Here is a 24,207-nt window from a genome sequence, read left to right as displayed (position 1 = left end):
TTAAGCCCAGTTTGGGTGAAGTATCCCTTTCAGCTGCTCTCAGTTCTCCAGTAGAATACATATGCACAAAGTTTCATCAGCAAATAAAATATTTTTGTAAGTGTTATGTTTGGGATTTGGGTGTTTGATACCTTTTCACCATTTGAAGATGAACAAGTTCTAACGAACTGGTTATGTACGTTACGTGTGTTGAATGATGTGGAATGTGGATTGTAAATAAAGTCTTTTTCTATGTAGGAACCTGTAGTGCTGTCTTCCTGCCACGTTGAGTGTCAAATTATTAGAGCAACGTATGATTGCTGAATGAACTTATTGTCATTTTTTTCACACGTTAATTGGTTACTATCGCGATACTACACGCTCTATGCGCAGCCGCGCGCACGTCGGAAGAACTGTTGTAGGATCATGGCGGAGCGCAGGAGGCATAAGAAACGGATCCAGGTAACGTAATTTTACAAAACAGATCTTGCCGTTGCAACTAGGAGGAGAATAAATAAAACCACGCTCTGGCTTGAACTGTTGCATGGCATTTCCTCGCCACAGCAGCTCCGAGGAGAGCTGTTCACAGGCGAATAGATGAAGGCAGATGATAGCTAGCATTAGCTAGCATTAGCTGGCCAGGCGAAAACAGATGTCAATATTTGTATTTGGAAAAGGCATTTCCCTGCAATTAATCATTCTCACTACCGGTAGTAGGTACATCCTGGTCTACAGATGAGAATTATGTTGTCATGATAGCTAGCTGGTTAGCTGTCTCCTCAGTCAGCTTGCAACTGCATCCATTTTCATTCTGATTTAACGTTAACTGCTTGTAAACGTTAGCTTGCTAAGCTGCGTCAGCACTAACCATATTCGCGCGTCAGAGAAGTTTACATGCCATGGTCAACCTGTGGGAATTTTCCCATAAAGAGTCAACAGAGTGCATCCTCATATATTGTGCAGTTAGCATGCAGTGCGGCTTCAGTGACACTTCAAACACAAGAGCTCTGATTTAAAGCAGCAACAAGATAGTTACAGGTAATGAAAGGTAAAGCTAAAAGTAGCTCATTCAAGGATAATTTGACTGGACTGGATACGAAAGAAAACATTCATAGTAGTTTGAATTTGGGATTCCAAGCCTATTCCTCCTAATATAATAATACGTTTTCAATGCATCAATCCCATCACGTCAACTAAAGAGAAATCGTCCCAGTTCAGTTATCGGTTGAATATTTTGGTAGGATCTTATTTCCAGAAGATACAGCTTAACTGGGATGTAGGCCTGCAAAATACTGTGGTTGGAGTCATGTTTGATTGACTCCTGGTTGTGTCCTTGCATTTATCATGTTGGGTGTCTGGTCAGCTTTGCCAAGAGGACAATGTTTAGGTAAACAAGGCAGTAAGTAAAGCTAGGCTGAACTATTTTCACTCCATCTGTCATAATTGTAGATCTATGAAAACCTTGCTTTCGCCTATTACACAAGCCAACATTATATTATAGTTCTCTTTTTTGTTCTAGTTAGAATCTGTTCAATTGCATAACAACATACTACTATCTCCTTTATTGCTGTACCACAAGCACGTAGGCTATCTCCTCCATGGTTGTGTCTGTCCCCAAGATCACTGCTCCACATTATGCAACAGCTGGCTCTTTAACACGTTCTCTTCATCATTTGCCATTGTGCTTAGATTCAAAGCATTCAATGGTTGAAATGAGCTACATTTTGTTTTAGTCTGTTTTGATAGTGATATTTTATTCTCGCAGAGACTGTTATTTGGATAATAGACATTAAAGGGCCAGTCTGTCGTTTTTTGGTGTGGAGAACTGGCCAGCTGGCTTCGAAGACTGGGGTCCCGGCCAAGACCCGAGTACCTCGCTATGTGGGCGCAAAGGGCCCCAGGGGGCTGCTGCTTTTGGGCTGATACTTCTCTTACAGAGTGAGAAAAGTTAATCCTCATGTGATCTTGCCAGGTAGATCATATAGACGGTGACAGGGTTTTCTGTGGAGGGGTCTCGTGTAGCGGTGTTGCATGACTGATACCTGCCTCTTTAAACAAAGGGTCGTTTGAGGGCCTCGTCTTCCTTGTGTTGCTGGTGCATGCTGGCCAGAGCCAGCTGGGCAGGGTAAAGCAGCGCTGAATCTCATTGTGCTGATGCTCTCATTCCCCCTGTGTTGGCATGCAGTCCACCGCCTCTGGCTGGCTGGCAGCGCAGACACTGTGAGGAGTGAGAACACGGTAGCGGAGGATTTGGCTGCTATACTCAGTGAGTGGGACAGATGAAGCTGGATGTGTCGCTCTTTAAAAGCTAAACAAAAAATGTAGGCTAGACACTCATCAGAGCTGGAGACATTGTCAACTTATTTTCACTTCCCACTTTATTTCATCATCACTTGTTAAAAATAATGGGTGGTTAGCTCTTAGATATGATCTCAAAAACAGATATTTTCGTTACTGTCTTACTTCATGCTGCCTTTCACAAGAGGAACACTGGAGTTTTTGTTCCAAAACACAGTATGAGCCAATTTTGAAAGACAAACGTAATCGTTGGCGATGTAGGCTAATTGTTGAGTCATTTGTATTGATCAACAACCCTATTAAACCCCCGTAGATATATTATGGTCATTTTGTGCTAAGGGACAGTAAAAAAACATATTGCGCCTTTAACGGTATTATGAACAAAAGGTCTCTAACCTGTTTTCTGAGAGCACACTGATGAAATGCCCTAATTAAGCCAAAACATGTTTGTGAAAACATGTCCTCAAGTCTCACACGACTCACTACACACGTGTTTATTTCTGTTCTGACATTGCGTGTCCTTATTAACTTGTGATGTAGCCATACACTTGGCTGTTGGAGGTCTGTCTCTAATTTAACCCCAGACTACAACCTCAGTTGACTAGCTGATTGTGACTGTGATTTTGTGTCTGCGTGTGTGTCTGCGTGTGTGTCTGCGTGTGTGTCTGTGTGTGTGCCTGTGTGTGTGTCTGTGTGTGTCCATCCCTGCAGGAGGTGAGTGAGCCCACCAAGGAGGAGAAGGCGGTGGCCAAGTACCTCCGTTTCAACTGCCCCACCAAGTCCACAAACATGATGGGCCACCGAGTCGACTACTTCATCGGTCAGTGTTCAGCTCTCACCTCACCTCCTGCCTCTTCTGTTGCATTGCAGCTATGAGTTGTGTGACAGAAAAGAGCGAAGACACCAACGCACATCCATCTTAGGTGCTGGGTCAAGTGCGAACCAGGAGAAGATTGTCCAAATTTGCTCCTTATTAGTTGCCACTTCACCAATAACTGTGATTACAACAAATATACTGACAGATGTTTATACATATCTTATACATAGATCCATTTTGGATAGAAGCATTGTGTGTTTGTTTTTTGTCACAGTAAATGGTGAAACGGCAGCCAATGTTGTGTGGGATTAACAATATTCTTCCTAGAGCAAACTTTGTGCCATGTTGGATAGGAGTAGCGAAATTCTCAAAAAACAAGTTTCCCCAGCAGTCTCAAATGTAAACCGTATCTTCCTACACAATATTTACATTTGTCTTGTACTGTAGCACGGCGGAATCCATTTGTCAACAGTTTTCGTAAATACTGTTTACTCTGTAATCGTGGGCGGCAGTTGAGTATGCTAGTTTCACTACCCTTGTTTTTAGGCAAAGTGAGCATACATTGTTAAATGTGCAAAGTTAAAATGTGGAGATTAAGTAGAACTAAATTACTGCCATCTGCTCTGTCTAGTATTTGGTTAACAGATGAATGAGGATCTAAATAGAAGATTAAATGTATGTTTACAAAAATGCATTTTTGTGTTGCCGCACAGGCTATGAAGTGATTTAGCACTAATGGCAATTTTTCAGCTAATAAAAAAGATGATAAATACTATTATTACACTTTTTACCAGGATAACTGCACAATGACAATTTGAATTGATGTCGTACTTCTGTATGTTCCTACATTAGCCTCTAAGGCGGTGGACTGTCTGCTGGACTCCAAGTGGGCGAAGGCAAAGAAGGGAGAGGAGGCGGTCTTCACCACCAGGGAGTCTGTGTTGGATTACTGCAACAGGTTGGCTGCCTACCTCCCTCTGCTAGGCATCTGATGTTATAGATGGATAACCATTTGCCATATGAAGGGTTTTATTCCAAAATGAGACATCTGAACATTTGACAGCTACTTTTGCAAAGTGATTACTGGGACGCGACGCAGCAGAATCATAAACAACAATGGCGGCGATGGAGTATGGCAGCGTTAGCTGTGTCGATTTCAGAATTCGAGGGCATGAATGTATTTACACAATAACAAATAGCTACACTGGAGTCATACCATTTTGTCGGAGGAGAAGATCTTTTCCCTCTTTTTCCTACCAGATTCGGCTCGCTCCATTGGGGGTGACGAAAAAAACGGCCCAGAGGGGGAACAGCCATGCAGCTCGGGGTTAATAATGACTGAGATATCATATCATATTTCCATGGAAATTGCCAGATGTTTTTTCAGTAGGCCAGAATCGTGGCTGCTGAATGATAAACGGCGGAACTCATCACTCACTCATCTACATTGCATCAAGAAAATCTGTTTGGGGTCGCTGTGGATGAAGTTCACATCACATACAGATTGTAAATATTGCTCTCATGTGCTAAGCTACATAACTTTGTTTACCAGCCAGCCTGCATCATATGACTTGTTCTGGTTTGGTTTGAGCATTTAAATAATGCAAGGCCCGAGTGAATTGGCTCTCAGATAGAGGGAGGCCAGACGTTTCTTGCAGTGTGATCAACTCACAAGACTCGTCTGGCCTTGCAAGGCTAGATTGATTGCATTTTGGGCTGAAATCCTTCACATTGCATACGAGTCTGTACACGTGGAGGGAGCCTCCTGTGGACACTAATGATTTGAATTTAATCAATGTTTATACCCAGCACTAATAACCAGTTGTTCTCTTCTCACTATAGACTCCTAAAGAAGCAGTTTTTCCACCGGGCTCTCAAAGTGATGAAGAAAAAGCCGGAGAAGGAGACCAAGAAAGAGAAAGAAAAGGAGAAGGAGAAGGCCAAGGGCGACAGTAGCAAGGAGGAGGAGAAAAAGGGGAAGAAGGAGAAAGAGAAGAAGAAAGAGTCTGAGGCTGGTGAAGCCAAGAAAGAAAAGAGCGTACGTTATCACCAGTGGAAACACTGTTGCTTTCTGTGTGTTGACAAAGCTCTTTACTGTAGATTAGAGCTGTTCCAACAAGATAGCGTTATCACAGTTAGAGGCTTTTCTGTTTAGTCTGTCATGTCATAATATTGGCGTCAGTATGGTGCTGCATTGACGCTAAAACAGAGCAAACAGGATTGACATTAATACAACAAAACCAGGAAAACCATAATTTCCCATATTAGAAATGAATGACAGTGTGTGTCAAAATAAGAAATACTCGAAGGTGCAAATGTAGTGGATGATAATTAACCTTTAAACCGTTAAATAGTGTATCATTTGCGCAGCTATGACAATGGGATCAGTCTGAAACAGGGCCATCAATGTTGCACAGTGTGTGGATAAACTCCCCACATCGACTCCTATTGGATTACTGCATCTTTGTACTATATAGAGATTGTTTTTTCTGTGATCAATCATAGTTACCGATCCCCCCCCCAGCTGATCTGATTAGCCTCTTACCTGACAGTAAATTAATAGATATTTACTTCACTGCACAGGCTAAAGTGCATCTGGAGACAGACTTTTAGAAGCACACATGGAGAAAAGACACTCAAAGTCTAGATGTGCACTGTGTCAGGTGCCACACTGCATCAACGTGAAGAGAAATTGTTACACTGTTACACAAGATCAGATTTTCTGGGACCGATTACAATTTGTAGTGTGATCAGCCAATCATTGATCCAGAGTTTTTATCCAAACACAATAATTACATGTTAGTGTGTTTGATGACTGAGGTGCTTATTCACCTGTTGCCACTGGTGGCAACAGGTGTCCAATATATAGGTCCAATATATTGAACTGGTTCCAATATCTGATCAAAATTCAAAAAACACACACTAGCACTGAACACATTACTATTCTACTAACTTTGTTGTTGTTTTTTAGCTTTTTTCTTTTTTGATCAGGCAGTTGAAACAGTGATCGACCAATCATCTATTTAGAATGCTTTACAGCCCATTATGATCAGTGGCCAATTGATCAGTGAACTACTAGTGTTTGGACAAATAATGGGCGAAAACACAGAGAGACAAGGGCCCAAAAAAGCTGTATATTGTGAGGAGGAAATAGTTTAGTCGTTCCTAGCTGTGAACGTTGTGCTCAGGAGCTGGGGTGACTCCAAAATCAGGAGAAATATTTTGTGTTTTGACTAAAAAAAAACAAAACAAATGGCAAGCTGTGTCTATTTTGGAAAGCAGAATATGTCATTTTAGTGGTACTGATCATCTAGCTGAGAGTGTGCTGAAAAAATAGAGGTGCAACACATCCTATCTACAATCAAAAATGGCTTCACTATAAGATATGAAATGTAAAGCTAGACATCCAGTGACTAAGAATGAGCAGGTGATCAGTGTCTTGCTCAAGGACACTTCAACAGCTTCGACACCTGGCAGTTGTGCCTTTTGGTTCAAACATGGTCTCTCTAACTAATAGACCACACTACCACCCCACCCTTTGATTTAACATGAAATCCGTTTTTTATTCAAAACAAATATTAAAACATTTTTTTTAAATATATATAATCCTTCTCACAGGATGACAGTCCTGGGAGCCCCAAGAAGAAGAAAGAGGTGAAGAAGAAGTTTAAACTGGAGCCTCATGAGGACCAGCTGTTCCTGGATGGGAACGAGGTGAGTGGGCAGAGAGTTGAACGACACATAGAGAGTAGAGCTGCGTATTCCTGGTGGTAATGCTTATGAATCTGATGATAAAAGAAAAAAGACAAACTAAATACGTGCCTGTTCTCTCCTCTGTAGGTGTACGTGTGGATTTATGATCCGGTCCATTTTAAAACTTTTGCCATGGGACTGATACTGGGTGAGTCAGTGGTTTAGAGGCATAAATGGTTTTTGTGCTAAACAACAACTGAATGGCAGGGTTATTTGTTACCCAGAGCCTAGAAATTGATTTCACCTACTCATACCAGCCCTGTGTGTGTGTGTGTGTGTGTGTGTGTGTGTGTGTGTGTGTGTGTGTGTGTGTGTGTGTGTGTGTGTGTGTGTGTGTGTGTGTGTGTGTGTGTGTGTGTGTGTGTGTGTGTGTGTGTGTGTGTGTGTGTGTGTGTGTGTGTGTGTGTGTGTGTGTGTGTGTGTGTGTGTGTTGTTTTTCCAGTCATTGCAGTGATAGCAGCCACGCTGTTCCCGCTGTGGCCAGCTGAGATGCGCGTGGGAGTGTACTATCTAAGTGTTGCAGCCGGCTGCTTCGTGGCCAGTATATTGCTGCTAGCTGTCGGTAAGTACAAGTAGTCATTAAAAAATATCCAGCAGGTTCCCCTAAAGATGTTTTTAAATTGCTGCAAGACCTCTTCCACCGTTCAACAAAGGCGTTCATTTGTAGTCAGAATGTTACACGTGAAAATTGATAACAGGGTTCCTACGCAAGTCTGGAATGTCTGGAAACACAGTGTCCAAAATTAACTTTTTGACTGACAAGGGCTGGTAAACTAAGAATATTTTTAGTAATCAGTATACATTTTTCATCAAAATGTGTCACCCTGCTTGTTTTCAATGTTATTTTGTGTGTAGAAACCATGTGAAATATTCAATAAAGAGATTAAATTTAGAGTTTTAATTTAAAAGTTGCTCACTCACTCATACTGGATCTTTGTTTTTATCTATGTTTTCTGTTTGGTGGCCTTACACCTGCTATGTGTCGCCACATGGGAATAAGGTTAAGTTTCAGCTAATATCAGACTAGTTAACCATTCAGACAGCAGAGAAACAGAAGATTCAACATTAGCGCTTTGTGTAGAGCAGCGTAACTGGCAGCCAGTCAGGAGCCTGTTTGATACAGAACCATTGTTTTGCTTTGATTTGATTTGCTTGCGGTCAGAGAGCAGGGACAAAGTTTGAGGGTAATGTGTCAGGTAAAGACCAAAGATTATGTAACCGTTATTATCTCAGAAAGTGACCGGTTTGGTGGGTGACCCTTATTGATTTATCTGTCAGGGACAATTTTTTTACTGGCATTTGTCGCTTGGAGGATGTTAATTTTGGACCCTGTTGAAACACATGGACAATGAATTTTGGAAACTGCACAAAATATCTGGAAAAGCATAAAAAAATGATTGTTGTTCAGTCCCAGTACATACATTACTAAACACTTAATGCAGACCCACTGTCATTTCACACATTGTGATATTTGCTGTGAAGAATTATCCTCAGCTAGAGAGAGATATGGGCTTTTTTGATGTAGTTACATTGCCCACTATCAGTATACAACATATTACACACTGAACAAAATCTCCAAATCCACTGTAGAAATTGAGGTCTGGAAAAAGTATTGAATGTTAAAATGAAAAATATGTATGAACCCTGTAACAAATAAAATGTATCCTGCAGTTTCAAATTTACCCCATTTGTGGTTCCCTCTCCCCTCAGCCCGCTGCATCCTCTTCCTGATCATCTGGCTGGTGACGGGCGGGCGCCACCACTTCTGGTTCCTGCCCAACCTGACGGCGGATGTGGGCTTCATCGACTCGTTCAGGCCGCTCTACACTCACGAGTACAAAGGCCCACGGTCCAACTCCAAGAAGGACTCGGACAAGACGGACGACAAGGCCGGGGACGGGGATGGGGACGGGGACGGGGACGGGGACGGGGACGGGGACGGGTCCTCCTCCACCAAGGCCCAGAAGTCGGACAGCGACGAGAAGTCGGACAGCGAGAAGAAGGACGGCGACGAGGACGAGGAGGAGGAGGAGGAAGAGAGCAAAGAGGCGGGGCCGGACGAGAGTAAAGAAGCCGAGGAAGAAGAGGACGAGGAAGAGGAGGAGGAGGAGGGAGAGGGAACGGGGGCGGAGCGGCACTCGGACACAGACAGCGACCGCAGGGAGGACGAAGGCTCACAACACAGCAACGGAAACGACTTTGAGATGATCACCAGGGAGGAGCTGGAGCAGCACACGGAGGAGGAAGAGGAGGAGGAGGAGGAGACGGAGGAGAGGAAAGAAGAGGGGGGAGGGAGCGAGACTAAGCCCCAGACTGTTGAAACATAAACTCTTTCAACCCGATCTCTCTCTCTCTCTCTCTCTCCTTCCCTCCCTCCCTCCTGTGCTCCCAGGACCCGCTCCTCCAGCCCCTCCGACCCTGTCGAGGCACGGAGAGCCTCCCATCTCTCGTCTGTTGAGATCTTCCACTAAACAGTACCGATAGACCAGTACCGGGATAGACACAGCGCTGAAAAGAAAACGGCTATGACAATGGAAAAAAATATAAATGTAAAAGAAGCCTTATGGTGGATCTGATTCCTCCCTTCCCCCGTTATTTATGTTATTAAGTAAACACGAAAACTGCCACCAGACATGTTTGCCTGAGGAAGTTGTCACCAAAACCCCTTGGCTGTTTCCTGCCCATCAGACCGACGCCCTCGTTGGATTTCTTTTTCTCTTTTTTTTCTCGGCTTGGTTCTTGTGTTATGAAGTCGCTCTCTCGTGTTCTGTCAATTCAAAATGACTCATGTTTTATTTATGTCCTCCGTCTTTTGGTTTCCTTTTGGATGTTGTCTGTTTTGCACGTAAAGTCAAATCCCAGTCTCTCAGTCTGCTAGTTAGAGAAGACATACCGGCATCTCGTTTCCCTTTCGCCCTCCTCGCCTTTGGTTTCGTTGTCGTCTTCGAGAGCTCCTCATAGTTGGTACAATCAAGGAAGCGGTAGTTGTGACCCCCTTGGGTGTTATCGCCTCAGATTCACAAGCCAGGAGCACGCCGCACCCTGTTGAATGCCAGTCAGTCTGATAGCTTTCTCAGGCAGCACTTAACACTTAAAGCAAACTGACTAATGCGTCTGCTTCGTCACTGAAACCTGAACCAAGCCGGACGGACCAAACCCCCGTAGTTTCCCCCGAAGGATCCTAAAATCCACGATAGCGTGGCTGGATAGAGCTTTTGAGGAGCTGTCGTATGAGTTATCGCATGGCTCTTTGAGGTACTTGCCTCTTTCCAGTGAGAAATAATGGTTTTGTATGGCTGATGATGATCATAGTGCAATTCTCTACACAGTCTGAAGTACTTTTAGTTCATGTTTAACACAGCAGGAGTCATTTCTAGAGTAAAACTGAGCAACTGAGACACAGTTGGCGTAATTTCTTTTCATTAAAAAAAAAAAAAAAAGATTGCAGCATCGCTGTGTGACTAAAGCTGGAAGATACAAAGTTCACCTGTTAACTTTCTATTTACAAACAGAACCAGATATAAAGTAAAGCAAACTCTAGTGCCAAACTCAACATACAATGTTATTATGCATGCTGATTTCATACGGAGAGACAAGTGTGAGCAAGGGATTTTGGTACATTTGTTCATTCATTTTGTAACAGTAGTGTCAAATTCCAAACCTTTCACATGTTTAAAAAAAAAAAAAAAGCACAGCACAAGGTTGTTAGTATCTAGCTAAACAAATCTCTTTGGTCTCAATGAAACCATTTAAGGGTGTACGTACTAGACTCGGATTCACAAGCCATCCCAAGCAAACAAGAATGTCCTATCTAGTCTAGCACAAGCTGTCGTGTGAAAACGGCGGGCTTGCTTATTGAATCGAACTCCACTGACCATAACTTTGCTTTGTTGCTTTTCCCTCGCTGGAATTCCAGTCAGGCCCACTGACTAGAATCGAGTCCCCGGTCAAAGGCCGGTGACTCGGCATCATGGTCCAGTTCTGCCCTGCAGGCGGGTTAGCGCACTCGTGGTCCAAAGCTCTCCCTTCCTGCGCTCACATTACCTTCTGGCTAGAATTGTTTTAGATGCTCTTTTTACTCATAGTGAGGATAATATTTAAGTATAAAAAATAGAAATGTATCATTTATATATGGATTCTATTGATATATCAAATATATACATACTTACAGTCCAAGAAGTTATGAAACAGCTTGTTCAACTTGAACAGTGTCCTTTTTTTTTTCTTTTTCTGATTATTTGTAATGCTTATTTTCATTTCCTGTTTGTTTTTATATGATCATGAATTGGCAAACTGTCAAGAGTGGACTCATTGGGACGTAACATCTGGGATTACAAAACAGTGGGAATATATTGGATGATTTCAACATTGTTTATTATTGTTTTACACCATGATGTTGAATGTGTGAAAATAATGTAACTAGTTTGTCATGCATTCAGCGCTGCCACGTGTGCGTGTTTCTCTCCAAGATGATGAATTATTAACTTGAGGTTGAGAAACTGGTGGCTTGCATAACGCTGACAACGATCTGCAGTTCCCACTAAATCTGATGTGGCAAGTTCTCCTTACAGTAAAATGTTTTTCTGAGAGCAAGACTTAACTAACTTAACAAACTAAAGATTGTTTGATATATTCCACACAGCTTAATGTACAACTTTGTCCATTTATTGTCTAAAAAAACGAAGTCACCTGATTGCCCGCCTGTATTTCCCTCTCTGGAAAGAGCTTGCTAATCTTAGTAATTTTCTAGACCTCTAGCCTTGTTTATCGTCTCGTCTCCCGATCTCCTATAATCCCGCTGAGGTTTGTAGCTCTTGGACTTTCCAGTTCTCTCACCATATTGTCACTCTTGTTTGTTTTCTAGTATCTTTGTTTTGTTTTGTTTTTCCCAACAGGCAAAGTGCATCTCTGTGTCCTGTTGTCTTGTGTTCTGGAGAGAGTCGCTAGTGTGCCAGTTGCTGTACTCTGAATATTGGCATAACTATTTCATGAAAAATCTCCAATTGTTCTTGAGTGTTGCACAGTATCAGTCTGTTGTATATTGTAGTATTACTCTCTATGCTGCTGCTTGTCATCGCACATTTCTGGGGGAAAAAAAGTGAAATTGTAAACATCCTTCATGTTCTATCTCTGGTCAAAACAGTGTCTTTTGATCGCCTAGTTGTCCACGTTTGGATCGATATCATTCTGAAGACTGTCTCATGCAATATTGGAGTATAATTTAATAAATTGGATGTCTGGAAATATATCTGTATCTTATCATTGCAATAAAAATATAGAAAGCATAGAAAGAGTCTTCTTATATTTGTCCAGAAGTAGATCTTTTCTTTGGGCTTCCTGGAAAAACCAAGAAATTGTATTTTCCAGGGCTGGAGAAGTTATGAAAAATGATAAAAGGGAGAAAAGTTTGGGAAAGGTCATGACATTTTATTTGTGAAGGTAATGATGATGTTTTTTCTTGAATACTGTCAAATGTCAAAAAACTGTGGTTGGCTCTGAAACAGTCTAGACCTGTAGGAGGAAAATATAGTCAAAAATATTTTTTGTCTAGTTTAGTTGACGTTTACTTTTTAATTCAGTCTCACTCAAATTTGGACATGGAAATTTGAAAAGGGCTCATGGAGAAAGTCATGGAAAAGTTTGTAATTTCATCGGTGAAAAGGTGTGGGAAGCCGGTATAAGGATAAGTAGAAGAATGTGAACGAGTGACTCTGGCTCCTTTACTGGGTGCCAGTCTCCTGTTAGCATGTCTGCAATGTTAGTACAAGTCAAAGAGAAATATTTTTTCCCCTCCACATTGTATTCAGGTCGTCCCATTTTCTTCCAATACTTCCATCAGCTATATTGGTAAGAACTCTTCTTAAGGACTGGGATACAGTTTTAGAGAAATGCTTTGACCTGCACTAGAATTGCTAACAAATGCTAACAGCAGGTTGGTACAAATAACACTGACATAAGAGGTTTTTGAATAATAAAGGCTTCACCCACAGAACTTGATTGGATTCACTGGATCCATTTGAGTTCTGTGGCTTCACCTAAATCACTTTTACTAAGTGGAAGGCAGCCCCCTAGTGGTAGATTAGAAAAAAACACCACCACATATTTTTTTTCTCCTGTTTTATTGCCTGGACCTGCCACGTCCCACAACATGTACTGACCACATGAAGCATTGACTGTCTGCTGGGTTCAGACGAAGGACAGACTGAGACTGGAAACTCTTAAAGCTTTATTTTCGCACGGCTCCCTTCTCCCCAAATGACATGAAACAACGAACGTACATGACAGACAATTTAACATTTCATGAAAATGACACAGCCTATGGGAAATTCTCTCCATCATTTAATCTGAGTATAGGTTAAGCACAATATTTTTGAAAACATTTGAAAAATGTCCTGCACAGCTACGGTTAGGCTACTTAGAGAGTGGCTATTGAAGCACTTAAGGACAGCATGTTCATACAGTGGTATACATGTGGTGTCTTATGACCAACTCATGGAGCATGGAGAAAAATCACACACAGTTGTCTTTGGTTGATTCAGTAACATACAAATAAAGCTTTAGCGAGTTGCCTTTATGAGGTTTTCAAGCCTCCGTGTTGCGTATATATATAAATATCACATAAATATCACATTAAATAAATCTGTCCTCTAGAATCCTTGGCATAAATGTACAAATTTACAATTTAAAAGGTTTAAGTTGAGGGAGAAACCGACCTTTTGCTTAATCACTGTAACCCTACCCCTAACACCAGAGGCCTCATGCCAGCTACACCTACAGTCTAAAAATTGAGCGTCAAATAGATGATTAAGCGCTGCAAATCAGAAAAAAATTATTGCTCAAGTACTGCCGACAGTATATTCATGAAACGCTTTGGTTGTTCCTCATCTTTCACATCGAATAATTAAGAAATCATGTAGATAGCGGTGATATTTCCTGTTTCAATGTGAGAAACATGCTTTTTTCCCTCTCCTGTAACCTATGCAATCTAGTAGCAGTATGTCTGTATTGAAAAGCTTGGAATGTAATGAGATGCTCAGTCAAATGTAGGACTCAATGTATATAATATATGCTCACTTATATGCTATTCATAAGCCTAATTTTAGACACAATTACCTGTCCTCTCACTACCATAACCAGACTTTAAGCTACTGTAGCCAGCGTGTGTTCTGTGGTTAGAGAGACCGGCCTGTAACTGAAAGGCCGCTGGTTCGATCCTCACAGCAGTCAACATCCACACGTCCTGTTGAAGTATCTCAGAGCGCGACACTGTACCCCTACTCTCCCTCATTCACTTTAAGTTGCTGTGGATAAGAGGATCAGCTGAACGCCTTAAATGTAGGTGTGAAAATGTGTGTGTGGGCGCGCGGCGCTTCAGTTCTCGGTGTCCGAGGAGTCGGAGACGTCCGCCAGTCGCGCCTGCCTCTTGCGCACGTTCCAGTGCAAACACTGGGCCAGGCTCTCGAACCAGTCGTACACCAGGTCATGGCAGCAGATAGAGGGCACCGGGTAGCAGGAGGTGGTGATCTTGATACTGTGGGGAAGGAGAGAGCGTGAGGGAAAAAAAACTTGTGAGGTTAAGTGTAAGGCAGACACCAATGATGAGTTAATGGTCTTTACCAGTCTCCATGCTGGATCTCCTGTCTCTTCCTGCCATCAAACGACACCCAGGCAGTGTTCCTGGCATCAGGGGACAAGGTGATCTGTTGGGGGGATTGAAGGGGATTTAGGGTCGCAGAGGTTATACACAAAATAAAAATAAAACCTATAAATGCCACCAAGATAAATGCACAGTGAGGTAAGAGCTACTCAAGTAGAAGTACTGTTATTTTGATTATATTTTACCTGAGTAGAAGTAAACTGGTGTAAAAATCTACTTAAAAGTAAAAGTAAAAAGTAGATCATTTAAAATGTAAGTAAAAGTTACTGAGTTACTTTTTAGAAAAGAGAACATGCTAGATGTGATCTTCCCCATGCAATTCTAAAAGTACGAGAGGACAGATTTCAAACTAGTCTAGTCTTTTAATTGGATTTAATTGGAATTTGGAAATGACCGATAAAGTGGACAGACAAAGTAAAGCCAGATTACTTTCACTGTGTAGTTCACTGTGAATAGCTCCACAACTGGCCAATTTATAATTGTCCAGTTTCTGATGCTTATAGAGAGCCACAACATTTGTCCTCTGTAATGGATGTGATTTAAATGTAGTGAAGTACAATACTTAAGTTAAAAAGTAACAATACTGACTTTAAAAAACTCAAAAGACTACAAGTGCACAAAAAAGTTACTCAATTACACTAATGTGAGTAAATGTAATTAGTGACCGCCACCCTTGCAAATTGAATGTTTATTCACGAATACACGATGCAAATGTATTATTTCATGCTTCAATAAAATTGCCCCAGAAAATGACCAAAATGCCCCAAAAAACTCAGATTAAGGGGTCTAAACACATAGGGATTTCTAGTGTAAAATAAGGTTTCAGTCCAGCCTCCTCCCCTTCAGCCTTACCATGAGCTCCACCCCAGCAGGAACCACTATGGGTCTGAAGGAGAGAGAGTGAGGGCAGATGGGGGTGACCATGATGGCTGGTACATTGGGGTGAATCATGGAGGCTCCTGCTGCGGCTGCATAAGCTGTGCTGCCCGTAGGGGTGGAGACAATCACACCTGGGGGATAGAGAGAGAGAGAGAGAGAAAGAGAGAGAGTGAGAGAGAGTGAGAGAGAGTGAGAGAGAGAGAGAGAGAGAGAGAGAGAGGGGTAAAGGAAGGCACTCAGACAGAGATGAAGGCAAAAGAAGAGAAGAGAAATGGGAAAGTAGGAGAGAAAGAGGGAGGGAGAGAGCATCAGGAGGTGAGTTTTTTTTTTTTTTTTGTGTGATCTGTTATGCTTTTATTTATTCCTTTAACCTCTTTGCTTCATTTGTAAATCATTCTCCATGTCCGTGTAAAGTGAGTTGTGACACTTCTGTGTAAATTTCACTTTTTACAGGATTCCTACACAGTTTGGATTTCAAAACCCCAGACTTTTTCCAGACCTTGATTTTCTGATTTGAAGATTTTGGTATCCAGTATGATTTACACAGATAGTTGTCTTACCAACTCTGCCACATCACTCTATAGATGATTATTTTTCACATCCACAAATATCAGAATATCAAGGTATATCATACTTTTCCAAATTTTTTGTGCCCTTTCCAAACTTATCAAGACCTGGAAATTGCTCAATTCTTTTAATATACATACAACTTTCCAGTACCCTGTTTTTAGATCAGTTTCATCCGATTTTAATTTCAGTTTGAGTAGAAAAGCTGCAACAGGACAAGGCCAATCGCGTCACATGAGAGGCGACAGTAAGCTGGGTCCACTGGCCTCTGTGGCTGACCCCGCCCCTTACCATCTCCCTGCACCGAGGTGATGAGTCGTCCGTCCAGGTACAGGTCGACGTTCGACAGGTAGGAGGACGGGCCTCGGTCCACCACCACCTCGTTCAACACCTGCACACACAGGGAATCACATACACACCACAATTTATAGGAACATGAAATGACTGTGCTGCCCGTACTGAACAGTGCGGAATAATTCTGTACCATATTCACATATATATATATATATATATATATATAAATATAGATATATAGATATATCGGCAGACTATCGTTATCGGCCGATATCAACACCAGTATCGGTCCGATATTATTTTTACTGCTGCTTATTTTTACTGCTGTGGAAGAAAATTCAACATATGTACAGTTAAACTGAGGTGACCATACAAAATGAAACCTTGTACTAAGATTCTTGTAAAAATGCATATCGGTATCGACCAATATGGGTGGGAAAATATTGAATATCGGCATCAGCCTCAAAAATAACATATCGGTGCATCCGTAACATTCACTTCTTAAGTATCAGCACAACAGAACAGTCTTCAGTGAGGAATTCCTGTCACAGCCATTACAGCTAACCAGCCAACTCCAGACAGACAGTAATACAACAAATTTAATCAATACAATCAATGAAAACAATCAGTCAGACAAAAAACAGACACAGGGTTATAGGGCATCACAGCATTGATGGGGAAACTACAAGCACAAATCGTTGCTGTGCAGACAAGCATACTAATCACCTGCCACACTTCAGTCCAGTCACAACACTAACGAATAACGCTGCAACACACTGAGCGGTTAAGTGCTGCTCCAACGTCTGCTGCCGACCGAACGCTCTGACGTCAGCTCAGCGCAGTGCAAACATCCCGCTGGATACAGCAGACGTGATGTCACACGAGGTCAGACTGAGGCTCTGAGACGAAAACAATCCATCGCTGTCTTTTATCGATGGGAGGAAAAACCCGTGAGAGGAGAGCTGCGCTGAAAATGACGAAATGCAGCACAGTGTGCGTGTGTGTGTGTCTGTCTCCGTCTGTGTTTGTATGACTGTAGCACTGTGGCATGTTATTTAGTTACGGAGTGTGTCAGACTGAAAGCGTCAGAGCCTATTAGAGCCCCAGTCGGCACCGGTCGCGCTGACGCCACGGTCTCCATGGCAACTGGCTCAACAGAACCCCACAACATCCCGACCTTCTCTCCCATTTTTTCGACCAGCAGCTTTATTATGACTGTCGCCATAGCAACCCAGCTGAAGCTCACTCGCTCAGTCACACGCATGCATGTATTACACACACACACACACACAGACAGACAGACGGGCTGGTCAAGCAACGGAAATGTCTGAGTGAATGGCCAAGGCACATACAGAGAAGGCCAGCTTACACTCATAAATGACATCATTTTGAGGAGGTGTGGTCAAGAATAAATAATAATATTAAGCAGAAACGCAATCATGCCTATCTGCACCTTCTAAGTACTTTGGACATTTTTTTCATCTCTCTGCTGTTATCCAAAGTATCAGCAGGACCGCTGTAACTTCGCCGGAGACAACAAAGAGGAAGACTGTTAACTCCAGGAATTCCCAGAATTAGAAAGACTGATGAACAGAAAGCAGAGCAGCAGGTCACCGGCTTGCTGAACACCTCCTCGCCTGTTTGACCCTTCTCAACCCGACACATCTCACTCTCACGCCCCCCCCCCCCCCCCCCCCCCTCACCTGTAGCTGCAGGGTGACCTTGCCGACCTCGCTGTTCATGTGTCCGTGAGGAAGGAGTCCGTTGACCTCCTGCTCCTGCTGCTGCTCCTGCTGCTCCTGCTGCTGGTGCTGCTGCTGAGGCTCTCGGCTGTGCGGCTGCTGGCTCGTCCTGTGAAGCATGTCCTTCACCACCTTCACCTTCAGGCGACTACGCAGCGTGATGGCCGCGTTGCCTGAAAACACACACAAACATGAGCCCACACACAAGGCTTTTTACACACACACTATGTTTACTCCGGTGTCCATTTATTCACATGATGGACGGAAGAGGGCAGGCAAACACAAAAATGTACTCAGCAATTTAGCCAGTCTGTCTATAGAGATATTCACAAACTAGGAGAACTAAAGCTTAATATATGCTTGGTGGCTCGACAGAAATTACGCATGTCCAACTGAAATAAGTGCCACAGGGCATTACTTTCGCTGTCGTGTACCTCTAGAATTTTGTAATGTCGCGGACACTAGTCGCGGACTGATTGGATAGTTGGTTGCCATGGTAATGCTCACCATGTCTTTGCTTCCTTGAAAAAATAAACAATCCAACACAAACATGGAAGGAATAGAGGAAAGGCTGGCAGAAGAAGTGAGAAAATAGCATCACTTCAAAAGAAGAAGGTTCAAAATCTCTTCTTCCTCGATCAGGTCAGCTATTTCATCGGGGGCTGCCATGTTTATAGTGGATGTAAACAAACCCAGCAGCGTCTCATTACCATGGAGACAGAACCCATCATGTACATCTTTGCCAAGGTATAAATGCGGGACGTGGTGCGACATCTGTTGTCGAGAGACAACAGCCGGGAGTGTCGAGTGAGCAAGCATAAATTATGACACATTTCACTTAAGGATATAATGAGTTTGACGGTTATAAGGTGTAATCTTTTGTTTAAATTAAATCCCATACAAATGACTACAGGAGTAATATTACAACATTATTTCATATAAACCTGTACTCTACCTTCAAATACTTTTGCCACTTCGGTCTTGTATGATTCAAACTTGAAGGGCGTCAGGAAACCCAGGGAACCGAGGTGGAACGCCATGACCGGAGGGACGCTGCCCTTCAGAGGAGAGAGGAAAAACACCAGGCATTAAATATTGTCCCATCTCTGGATAACAGTGTCAAGCAAATACCTAAAATTAAATGTAATGAACATGCAGGAGCAAAAGATCTTTTCCCTTTTAAACTTTCTTTCCTCTGAAAAAGGAAGAAATACTGAGACTTAGTGTACTTTTCCTTTTCAAGTAAGCCCAAGAGATGCCTATAAGAATAAATATCTACAAGAAGAAAGGATGTGGGTTTGGGTTTTTAAAAAAAGGTTTGTGACAAGCCAAAATGTAAAACAAAGGTGTAATATTCACTACTATAAATTGTGCTATGTAAAAAAGCTCAAGAGGTCTGTGATCAGTTTGGCGGTAGTGATCAACCAATCAGAAAAAAAGGCTACTATGCTAAATCACTGTGATTACCTGGAAGAGAGACGAAGCATACAGCAGAGTCCCATCTCCTCCCAGACAGATGATCAGGTCTATGCAGTCTGAGATGTCGTCATAACCTGCAGTCAAATAAAAACACAACTATATTCAACATGACATTATCCTATTCACACTGTTACATTACCTACAAAGCCAAAAAAGAAAGTCACTCTGTTCCAAAAGAGTGTCAGAAGGGGGGGGGGAAATGTCCTAAAAGCCGCCCATGGGGGCCAAATGACTGCTGCACCCAGCTATAAAGGGTTTTGAACAAACAGCCACCATGGGTGCCCAGAAATGTTATCCAAAAAAAGACAGACCAAAAGAAAACCCAGACTGGCGAAAATCAAGAGACCTAAACTGGAGAGAGAAAATAGAAGAATGTTTCTCAAAGAGCACAGACATGAGACTTGTCCTCTCTCCAGCAGCAACTATCTATTTAAGTACTGGCAAGAAAGCATAAGTAATTTGAACATTTGAAAACAAGCTCAAGCTGGAGGGAAAACATCATTACTGGCCAACACCAACAATGAAAGAAAACAAAAGGCCATAATCGTGCCAGTCTGATCTGAACTGAATCTCGGTGGCCTTGATAGCGTTTATTCACAATGTGACTTTGAGTATCATGTAGGAGCCTTACCCTCTCTGAAGGTGCAGAGCTGATTGCGGATGGAGCCAAAGGCCTCGTCCTTTGACAGTGTGGCATCATCTACCACCCTGCGCTCCACATACACCATCATCTGCTTCTCCTGGTACACAAACACATGCCTTAGCAACAACAGCTCAAACGCATCGATACATCTTTCAAAGCGGAGTTGAAAATATACAGAATGTGTGTAGCTTTGCATCAAAGTGTAGCTCCAGGGCTCGGGGCTATTCATGAATTGAGTTGAGAATGCATGGCAAATTCAAATTAAATTCCTGGAGTTGTAATTGAATTGGAATGACAGGAAACAAAATTGACTTTCCACTTCTAAGAGAGGCTGTCTTGACTCGCTAAACATTATAAATCAAACATTATTAATCAAATAAAAAGACAAACAAAAACAGATCAAATCAAATACACTCAATCATAATGTATGTATTACGATTACATGTTATGCATCAAATACCACCTGAAAGGTACCTTAAACATTTTCAGTAATAATAATATATAACACTACATGTAATTAGGGCTGAACAATTAATCGAAATCGCAATATGGCCTACTGCAATTTTCAAATCGCAGGAGGCGCAATATTTCTTAAAGGCGAAATGTGTGTCAAAATACCATTTTAAATTAAATATTGTCCCGCTGCAGAGATGTCCTGGCCTACACATCGTATTCTACAGACTCAAGGAAACATCTTTGTTTGGTACAGATCCCCGCAAAAATCACACCATAATCATTTTAATACGTTTTTCAATGAAAATGAGAATAATGATGTAAAAATTATCATTCCCTCTAATATCGCAAATCATATCGCAATTGCAATATCAGTCAAAATAATCGCAATTAGATATTTTTTCAAAATCGTTCAGCCCTACGTGTAATCTCAGATATGTGGTAAGAAAGAACACAAAAAAATTAATTTCACAGAATTTCATTGAATTAAATACAGCTTCCTGAAATTCCAATTCAATTCCAATTGTGTTTCCTGTAGGTTTGTTCAAATTCCAATTTCAATTCCTCAGTTGAATTGTACTTGATGAGTTCATTCTGGACTGACCCCAAACCCTGGTTAACTCCATATAGCTTTGACAGTGTTACACAAAGCACAGCTCCACATGAGGCCAAAGTGTGTCGTAACCACATACTGAGGAAGAGACCTGAGTCTGTAACTTTCACCTACATGTCTGAACTGTTTCCTGGATGTTTTCTGGGACGCGCTGTACGTTCATTTCAAAACAGATTCTGAGAACTTCAGCAGTTATAAATTCTCAGTCATAATTTCTTTACATTTTCCAGCATGGATTTGAGTTAAGTTTGTTAGCAGACGATGGCAAAACTGTAACCGAACAGTTTAAGAATAACTGAAATAACATGGAAAGGCTGCCTGATTGATTGGAACATGCAAGTGGTGTTTCATTTATGAAGTGTGTGAGGTGTTTGACAATCAAAGTCAAGAGCAACTTCAAAACCATTTTCAGACAAATTGCAGACAAAGACTGCCCCCTCCCTTACACACATTAACTTAACAAACTACACACACATTAAATTTACCTCCACTAGAAACCTGCAGAGCTCTTTGAAGGGCTCCACCAGGCTCTCATCACGGATTTTCCTGATGACAAGCACGTTGACCGGGGGTTTGTTCCAGGTGAGCCGCTGGCTGGCCGGGTCCTGGATGTGCCTGGGACATGGACACACACACACACACACACACACACACACACACTGTTACTGCCTGTCAACAGCCGGTCACGTACACAGAAATCTAGATATACAAAAGTACAGACCAAAGTTAAATCTTACATATTCACATTGTCTTGGATCTTTAGCTTGGTTTCCTAGTTCTTGAAAGCTTCCGAATTAAGTCAAATGTTACCATGTCTGCTGAATAAATTGGAATCTAAGTTAGATGATTCTAACAACTTTAGCAGTCAACCATTAACTGTTATGACATGTAGTCAACGTTGGTTTGAATGAAGTCCAAACTCCAAACTTAGCTGAATAAGAGCCTAACTACTCTGTCTCTCCTCACTCTCTCCGCTTTACCGTTTGGCTCTCTCTTCCTTCGAGTGGCGGATGACAGGCATTGTGCAGATAATCTCAGCTCTTGTGTGTGTGTGTGTGTGTATGTGTGTGTGTTTTCAGATCAGGTCCAAGGCTGCTCTGATAGACTCTGAAACCAAGTGACAATCTGAATCTGTAGTGTCTTCTGTGAACCGTCCCATTTCATTCAACATCCAATCACAACTCGTCCTTAACATTCTCGTTTTATCTTATCTTGCAGAGTTACACAAGCTTCTGTGTCAACGTCCCAACAAAACAGAACATATAACATCCCTCTCTTACGTCCCGTTCAGCACACACACACCAAGTTAGACTCACTCCACACGCTCTAACCCACACGCTTACATGACTGAAGTTGGGTTGGGAAGAATACAGGCTTTGGGTCCGAAGTGTGTGGCTGGATACGGCCCATGTAGAAAGTGGGCTCTCCTGTGAGGGGGGAAAAAGAGGAAGACAAGTCAATATTCCTCCGTCACCACCTCATGTCCGGGGCAGCAGAGTTGTGCCAGTGGCACGGCTGACCAGCTGGCAACCCGCAGCACTTAGCAAACCTCTTAGGAGAGCTTTCCGCCGCGTCGGTGGCCGAGCCGGAGGGTTCCAGGTGCTCGTGTTGGCCTGACAACCTCCGCCGCTCGACCTCCCGCAGCAGCTGTTCATGACCATCCCCCCGCCGCTGCGACCTCTTCCCCTCCCGCCGTCTCCTTGGCGACTTGGACGGGTGCTCCCGGTGCTTGGAGGACCTGGCTGACTCTGACACCTGCCCAGGGTGCCCAGGGTGCCCCGAGGGCCGCAGCAGCAGCCCCCTCTCTGGGGCCGCCAAGCCGGGGCACGACCCCGGACTGGTCTCAACATCCTCCATCCTGCAGGAAAACAAGCCAGCACAAGCACAGTGTGTTAAGAAATATTCAATCACTCATTTGAATACACACGTCTATACAGTGACACTAGGGATGTTTCAAAATACTTCAAGAGCCCAAAAAACTTAGATTTTATTTGCATACTGTATTTTGTTTTATGCATGATTGTTGATAAGTAAGACCTAGGATGGCTCATTCTCTGTAAGGTCCTTTGACACATGTTTTTGTGATGAAGGGCTATGTAAATAAACTTGGCTAGATTTATAACTATTGTACGTGCTCTTAATTGTTTCTATAAACAAAAGCCAAAGAGCTTTCTGTGGATAAAGCAGTTTAGCTACTCAGGATAGGCACCAAACAGATAAGGTAGGCTATCTATCACTTTGCTTCCATAACAAAAAACACAGCCACTGCACCCTGAAAGCAGGTGGACAGATGTGCTGCCAACAAACCTTAGCCTTAACAAGACTCTGGCACTCTCAGTTTACATTCACAGCAATTACACAATACTCAATCAAGTCATATTCATTGTTCCTTTCCCGACAATATTCAACACAGTGACCTTGGACTCGAGCCGCCCTCGTACAACAGAGATGATTCCCACATATTCAACTGAATGACAGTAAAATAACTGAATAGGTTTCTCAGAAGTGAGCCTATCTGGATGGTTGTCAGGTTTAATCCCATTGTAGCTATCAAAGCTCTGTGGTATTGCTGGTTTGTTGACGGCTAGCTAGCGTTAGCCAACCGGTCAGAAACACTCTAAAACTGAAAAGAAATGAAGCCTTACTTGTATCGCTAGCTTATTTAGACACGGTTAAAGCGAGTGTTTGGTGTATTAGAGGAAAAGGTATAATAGAGCGTTTGTCTCAAGATTAGCATTGCCGTCAAACTCTCGAAACTGAAACAAAACGTTGCATAATCGATCGGAAATGGTGTTTCAATTGGGCTGTTCACGGGCATCAAAACGACGCCTCTTTACGCAGCACTGGACGCTCCGTTAGCGGAACAGCGCCGTGCTTTCCCCTGCTGGTCAAATCCAGAACAACTCATAGCGTGCCTCATCTTGAAAGGTTCAAAAGTTGAATTCATTAGGATTTTTTTTTGTGTGTGTGTGTTTATGATTTGATCACCAGATGTCACTAATCGCTCTCTTCACTCTTCACCATTCATTTCTA

The 24,207-nt window shown here is 42.5% G+C and overlaps 2 protein-coding genes across 3 annotated transcripts; one reads left to right on the top strand and one right to left on the bottom strand.

Moving 5' to 3' along the window:
- The first annotated feature begins 403 nt into the window (after positions 1-403).
- sec62 (SEC62 homolog, preprotein translocation factor) lies at positions 404-12,125 on the top strand. 2 transcript variants are annotated; one of them, XM_071526931.1, is made up of 10 exons: positions 404-441; positions 2,989-3,097; positions 3,947-4,052; positions 4,937-5,132; positions 6,713-6,808; positions 6,935-6,995; positions 7,290-7,409; positions 8,558-8,736; positions 8,806-8,895; positions 8,965-12,125. In XM_071526931.1, exons 1-10 carry the CDS (start codon positions 406-408, stop codon positions 9,172-9,174), a joined length of 1,203 nt encoding a protein of 400 aa, XP_071383032.1. In that variant the 5' UTR covers positions 404-405; the 3' UTR covers positions 9,175-12,125. The 2 variants fall into 2 exon arrangements, with proteins under 2 accessions (XP_071383032.1, XP_071383031.1); XM_071526930.1 differs by having other exon boundaries at positions 8,558-12,125.
- A 943-nt stretch (positions 12,126-13,068) lies between these two features.
- Positions 13,069-23,972, bottom strand: nadkb (NAD kinase b). The gene is made up of 12 exons (XM_071526932.1): positions 23,820-23,972; positions 22,724-23,032; positions 22,518-22,601; positions 21,660-21,789; positions 20,097-20,205; positions 19,454-19,539; positions 18,942-19,044; positions 17,948-18,159; positions 16,242-16,341; positions 15,357-15,514; positions 14,465-14,547; positions 13,069-14,378 (listed from the first exon to the last, which is right to left on the bottom strand). The coding sequence occupies exons 2-12, from the start codon at positions 23,029-23,031 to the stop codon at positions 14,219-14,221; spliced, it is 1,533 nt and encodes a 510-aa protein (XP_071383033.1). The 5' UTR covers position 23,032; positions 23,820-23,972; the 3' UTR covers positions 13,069-14,218.
- Between the last annotated feature and the right edge of the window lie 235 nt (positions 23,973-24,207).

The sequence above is a fragment of the Centroberyx affinis genome, unplaced genomic scaffold (genome assembly GCF_046629955.1).
Source record: "Centroberyx affinis isolate AG114_WGS23_722 - 3 ecotype Tasmania unplaced genomic scaffold, CSIRO-AGI_Caff_v1 ptg001479l_1, whole genome shotgun sequence".
In the NCBI taxonomy this organism is placed as follows: domain Eukaryota; kingdom Metazoa; phylum Chordata; class Actinopteri; order Beryciformes; family Berycidae; genus Centroberyx; species Centroberyx affinis.
This window is presented reverse-complemented; position numbering and strand designations above follow the sequence as displayed.

Coding starts and splice junctions, on each gene's coding strand:
- sec62 (XM_071526930.1), top strand. CDS start 406: ATGGCGGAGCGCAGGAGGCATAAGAAACGGATCCAG. Junction 5,133..6,712: donor AAGCCAAGAAAGAAAAGAGC/GTACGTTATCAC, acceptor TCCTTCTCACAG/GATGACAGTCCTGGGAGCCC. Junction 6,996..7,289: donor TGCCATGGGACTGATACTGG/GTGAGTCAGTGG, acceptor TTGTTTTTCCAG/TCATTGCAGTGATAGCAGCC.
- nadkb (XM_071526932.1), bottom strand. CDS start 23,031: ATGGAGGATGTTGAGACCAGTCCGGGGTCGTGCCCCGGCTTGGCGGCC. Junction 20,206..21,659: donor TCTGCAGGTTTCTAGTGGAG/GTAAATTTAATG, acceptor TTTGTGTACCAG/GAGAAGCAGATGATGGTGTA. Junction 19,045..19,453: donor ATGCTTCGTCTCTCTTCCAG/GTAATCACAGTG, acceptor TCTCCTCTGAAG/GGCAGCGTCCCTCCGGTCAT.